Genomic DNA, 6,142 nt, shown 5'->3' with positions numbered 1-6,142 from the left:
GAACCTGCTAGCACTAAGTTGCTAACTGGTTAGCAAGATGCTTCCACACAAACCGGCCACAACCAAACTTGCTTGCAAAACCACAACAATCCCGCCCCCTTGATAATCGACCAATCACATTCACTTTATTCACTCGTGTAAAGTCTGGCACCACTCAGGAGAATTCTGAAATGCAACGGTTGGAACAGCTGCTTCCCTACGACTTTAAGAGTTAGTGGCCTAGTCCGAGTCCAGAGCATGGACGTAGGGTTGTGGTGCTGGAGTTCCTGGTTTGTTTCAGATTAAGTTTGGTGTCTGGAGGATCTGAGCGTTTCCCACCGTTGTTTCTGGTCGGATCCGTCCACCTCTGCTGCCACTGGTTCTGTGTTTTCTCCTGCTGGCTGGCTGCTCAGTGTGAGGACCACCAGGTGTCCTGCTGGGTATTAAACCGTCTGGTTCTTCCACTCGCAGCTACAGGAAGGTACCGGGGGACAGCTGCAGCGGAGGAGACGTGGAAGCCAGGCTGGATGGAGAGATGCTGCCTTGTCCTGTCGGAGGTCAGTTCCTTTCTAAACAATCAAATGACCCATGTGCCTGGTTGCTTTATGCTGAGCCGTCTGCCGTGTCCTCACAGAGAGTAACGAGTTCATCCTGTACGCCGTGAGGAACTCCATCCACCGCTACGACCTGGCTACAGGCACCGACCAGGCGCTGCCGCTGGCCGGCCTCAGGGAAGCTGTGGCTCTGGACTTTGACTACGACAGGAACTGCCTGTACTGGGCCGACATCTCGCTGGACACCATCCAGGTCTGGATCCTTTGGTGCTCCGCTGAACTTCAGCTTCTCTTCTGCTGCTGCGTTGTTCACCGATGACGTTTCCATGTTCTGCTTCTCCTGCAGCGTCTGTGTCTGAACGGCAGCACGGGTCAGGAGGTCATCGTCAGGAAAGACTTGCAGAATGTGGAGGCCCTGACCTTTGACCCCATCAGCAGGCTGCTCTACTGGGTAGACGCTGGAGCCCAGAAGATAGAGGTAAAAACATTCATTTTTTAAAATTAATTTCCAATAAGAGTTTACAGAAACACGTTGACACGTACTACACCATTTGCACAATGAAGAGCAGGCAAACTTCGCAGCATGCACACATACTAAACAATTTATAACAATTTCAAAGAGTAAATACATAAAACGATAACAATGATTAGATTTATAAATAGTAATATAGACATAAAATGAATAAATAAAACTATTACACTCAATAGCCTTACAAATGAATAGAATCTACTATTGCTTAAGAAAGTACTTTAAAGGCGTCATAGAATGCAAACAGTTTCCATTGTAGATGAATAACGATAGTTCAGNACAAATGAATAGAATCTACTATTGCTTAAGAAAGTACTTTAAAGGCGTCATAGAATGCAAACAGTTTCCATTGTAGATGAATAACGATAGTTCAGGGGGTGAAATGGACGTACAGAGAAGTTCAAACCCATCAACTCCTCCTTTCTCTGCAAATCTCACTATTCTAAACTTCCACCATAAAACATGCAAATCCAAATGAAGCAACAAGTTGACGTAAACTCTGGGATTTGCCTTATTTGGTTCTGGCTGCACTTTTATCGTGCCCTGAAATGTACATCCAGACCAGTCCACTGGTTCAAGGCCCAGGAACATGAATAGAGGCAGATGGAAGACAGCAGTCTAGCCGTTAGCCTACAGTTGGTTAACTTCAACAATTACAAAGCAGGAAGTTTCTTTGTTGATAATAAGTCAGAACCACGGGAGGAAATGCAGCGTTCCAGGCTGACCGGAGGAAGGGGAACATTTTCACAGTCTTCCCAAGGATCCGAAGATTCGACAGGCATGGATTATTTTTATCAATCAGAAGATTCCTGCCAAGTTTGATGCTCAGCTGTTCATTTGCTCAAAGCATTTTACTGGACAGTTCAAAGCAGGATTTGCTATACTTTTTTTACTGAAACGAGGAGCTGTTCCCACCTTAAGGCCATCAGCACCGCAAGCTGGAAGGATGATTCTGTCGCTAAGCTGTTCATAGCAATGCTGGCATATCTACGGGGACCAGATTTGGGTTTCTGAAAAGGAGTGTGTGTGTGTGGGTGTGTGTGTGTGGGGGGGGATTGCTGGGCCGCTGACTGGACTGGACCGGGCATTCGAACCGAGCCTTGAGCTCCAGAGCTGCTCCGAACCCAACCTGGTGATGGTAGCCTGGAGCAGTGGCCCCGTTCTTCCCCCCGCCTGCTTTATCGCGCTTCCTAGTTGCCGTTGTCCAGGCTACCGTCCCCGGGTCGGGTTCAGTCGCTCAGTCCCCCGTTTTGACTACAAGCTACATGTACTTCACATACAGCCCTGGCTGCTGCAGACTGGCTAACGTTAGCCCGTCTATAGTAGCCCTCTCTCTGCATGTGAAGGACCGATGGCGACTTTTTTGTTTTATTTGGCAAATTGTTAATTTTATTTGTTTTATTCTGACTGTGTTCATCATTATTCCTCCAGTAAATGAAAAAAAAAAAGACTTTTAATAACAGGCGGTGAAAAGCAGCTCCAGACTAGCTTTGAATGTGGTGATGTCATCAGTACGCTTCTGTTCTAATTGAACCAGATTTATTCTGCGTTCTCCCGTTCTCCCCAAATCCAGACTTTCCTTGGTTCTTCTCAGGAACATACTTACTTCTTTACTTGTACCCGCGTTGTTGTGAATTGAGAAACGACCAATGACCTGTTGGCTTAAAAGGTGGCAAAGATCCAGTTACTATCCAAGGAAAACATGAGACCAACTGAAGCTCTGCAGTGTAGAAGATAAAATTCTGATTGAAGCAAAGTTTTCTAATGAAAAGCTCCTCTGGTTGATTGGGACAAATGGAAACCGCTTAAAAAACAAAAACCTCCCTCAGAGAGTCCGCGGACAGAGGTGCTGATTGTGGCCTTTTGCTGTTTGATGCAGAAACCTTCAATAAGCCTAAAGTTAGAAGGAAGAAGCTCAAAGATCTTCTCTTCTTTCTCTTCTTTCTCTGTCCTCTGGGAAACATGAATGCATCCTGTCCTGATTTTTAATCATGATGTAATTCTTTCTATCTCCTTATCGCTTCCTCCTTATCTCTGAAGGTTTCTAATCCTGATGGCGACCTGCGTCACACTCTGCTCAACTCCACCGTCCTGGAGCATCCGAGAGCTCTGGTTCTGCTGCCTGCAGAAAGGTAACGTCTGTGATTCTCTCTCTACAGCTACGGGTGGAGGGGGGGGATCTCTGCCAGGACCGACCGCTGCTCTGGCCGAGGTCCACTGATCCTATGATCTCAGCTGATTTGGGCTTCTTGCTACATCACGTGTTCAACAAGCAGCAGCGCTTTAAGGAGTTGGTGAAACTTCATTGTTTCATCCTGTGGTTAAAACTATAAAGAAGGCGTTAGGGGCATCAAAAACCTGCAAACACAGAAATCTGGACGTTGGATCAAACTGTGTTCAAGTTGCTTTGACTCTCTGACGCTCTGGTTGTTTATCTGCTCTGTTCTGTAGCTTCCAGCTAGAGAGCAGCTCGGCTTTATTCACTTTATGAGTTGGAAAAATAGTTTTAACACGTTTTTAAGAGAGAAAGTCCACCTCCAAACATCCTCTGTTCATCAGTTCACCAGGATTATAATCCCACTACAATCTGCAGTTCTTGTTGGGAGCTCCAGACCTCCAGCATACCGCTGGGAATCCCAGCTGAAAGCTCTCTGCTGCAGCCAGCCTGTGGGGGGTTTCCTGCTGCAGAACCAGAATATAAAATCCAATATTTTTCATCGGCAGGTTTTAACATTTCTAGCTATTGTGGGTTTTTATAAATTGTTTCTCCATAGCTGATAAAAAATGTTTTAGTGCAGCAATAATGATCAGAGCTGCTCTCTGTTCCTTCTACAAAACCATCCATTCTTCATGCTTTATTTTAACCTTTGGAGTTTAACTCCTTGATATTTATTTATTTTAATCTGCAGAAGCGATGACAGCTTGCAGGTAGAGTCTGTCTCCCCCAAAAAACTCCTGGATCAGTTTTTCTGATTGGTTGACGCTCCGGCGTCCAGCAGCAAAAGTTCAATTTATTGAACTCCAGCGTCGAACGCTTGGACGCTCAGACACGCCGCTGGATGCCTCAACACTGTCCCCATAGACTTTGCATGTAAACCAGAAGCTTTGAAGCCCAGGAGCTCGGTCTGGACGCAGCATAAGATTTATTTGATTTTATCTTTTTTTCAGCTTTTATTGTCTTTCCACTCTCAGCAGTACAGATAAAAACGAAACTCCCTCTCTGCATTTAGCCCATCCCCTTGGGGAGCAGTGGGATGCCATTGTGCGGCACCCAGAGAGCAGTGTGGGGTTAGGGGTCTTGCTCAGGGACCCAGAATACAGGCAGTGGGGATCAAACCGGGTACTTGCGACCTTCTCAGAGCACAGCGCACTGCTCTAACCACTAGGGCAACCCTTAAACTAATAACTAAAAAAGAACTGTTGCTGTCACTGTGCAGATTAGGAGGTAAAAGACAGTATGCTGTCTTCACAACACGTGACCATGTGAAGCTAGACAGCCAGCGAACAACATGAAAAAAGTTCTCCACACAAGGCTTGCTTTGCTTGCATTCTTTGAAGAACCTTCATTCAAAAATCTGGTTTTGATTTCCTTTTTTATTTTGTAACTGAAATTCACAGAAGAAAAAACTAATCACTGACTAATATTTGTATCTGAACATCCTCAGCACATTCTACACTTAGTTAGCTTCACTTTAACACAAATGTATCTGAGACATTTCTCATACTCTACACAAAATAATTTCAACACATATTCAAGAGTTTTCTGAGCAAAGCAATCCTTACAAAGATGAATATTTTCCAAGGCAGAAGCGTGTAGAACAACATTTAACTTCAACATGAACAGTTTCTGTAGCTTTCTGCTGAAACGGGATTTTTCAGAGAAAAATACGTCAAAGATATTTTCAATGTGAGAGCACTCACTACCTAACTTATTTAGCTTACAGCTCTGACAAAAACGAGATGTCTAACTCTGATTAATTATAAACCCAAACTCTTTTTAGCTGCTTTTTAACATGGATTTTCTTAGACTAATTTTAAACTATTAACTAATTCATTATCTCATTTATGTAACTAATCCATGCTATGAATTGGTTGCTGTCTTTTAACAAAAGGCATGACAGACAGTATCTGTCAGCATTAAGCAGAAATGATCTCGCTCTGCTTCACATCACTGCTTGCTGGGAACAGAAAATCTGTAAGCAGAAATATGGAAGAAATTCAATACTAAAAATAAAAAAGAAATGTTTTGAGAGTAACATTGCTGTTTCCTCATTTGATATTTTCTCTTTTTTGTCTCCTGAAATTGTAAAAAAAAAAATTTTTAAGAATATCTTATTTTTTTAAATTTCTTTTTGAGATTGAGTTTAACAGATCTAATTCTCTTCAAGCCCAATACAAACGCTCTTCACCAATTTAAATGTTGCTAAAGTCCAGCAGGCCAATAGAAATACATCATTCTAGAGTAAAGCCCGCCCCCAGTGAAAAACTTAATTTGAAAAAGAGAAATTAGAAAAATTATACATTTAAAAACAAGAAATTGGGGAAAATAACAAATTTACTTAAAACTTTTTTTCTGATAGGAAAAAAGGTTTTACAGAGATTTATTTCTAGATTTTCTTTTTTTATATTTCCATTTACAAAACTTTGCTTGTAACAAAAACGGAACAAAATTGACTCTATGTAAAGTAGAGCTGCATCTAATGATTATCGTGCTTACAGGGTTATCTGTCGATTATTTTTCCGTTTAATCGATTAATAATTTGATAGCAAAACGTTCCTTAAAGGATTTAAACCAAGTGAAACTAAAACATTTCTAGAACGGCGTACCTTAATAGAGTAGATTGACAGAAGAAAAATGTCTTTTAATCTTAAATGCTAAATACTTTAATAGTTTTTTTTTACAATTTCCATATAATTCCTGCTCTAAGTGGGTCTCTCTGTCAGCTAAAGGCATGTTTTAGAGTCTACGCTCCAGTTAATGATTGACCTAATATTAAACTAGTTGACGATTATTTCAATAATCAGTTAATCATGTTTAATAATGTTTAATTGATTAATTGGCTTTTAAGAAATACTTTTT

At 42.0% G+C, this 6,142-nt stretch overlaps 1 protein-coding gene across 1 annotated transcript in view; it reads left to right on the top strand.

The window, feature by feature from the left end:
• sorl1 (sortilin-related receptor, L(DLR class) A repeats containing) overlaps positions 1 to 6,142 on the top strand; it is a gene marked incomplete at its 5' end in the record, with an annotated part of 73,949 nt that overhangs the window by 18,477 nt on the left and 49,330 nt on the right. Inside the window, 4 exons of the mRNA XM_015392290.1 lie at positions 451 to 536; positions 614 to 786; positions 880 to 1,011; positions 3,103 to 3,194. Coding sequence (XP_015247776.1) covers positions 451 to 536; positions 614 to 786; positions 880 to 1,011; positions 3,103 to 3,194 — 483 coding nt within the window. The remainder of the gene's footprint in view (positions 1 to 450; positions 537 to 613; positions 787 to 879; positions 1,012 to 3,102; positions 3,195 to 6,142) is intronic.

This window comes from Cyprinodon variegatus, unplaced genomic scaffold, assembly GCF_000732505.1.
Source record: "Cyprinodon variegatus isolate N-32 unplaced genomic scaffold, C_variegatus-1.0 Scaffold584, whole genome shotgun sequence".
Lineage (NCBI taxonomy): Eukaryota > Metazoa > Chordata > Actinopteri > Cyprinodontiformes > Cyprinodontidae > Cyprinodon > Cyprinodon variegatus.
Note: the sequence above shows the minus strand (reverse complement) of the source record. Positions and strands in the feature narration are given on the sequence as shown.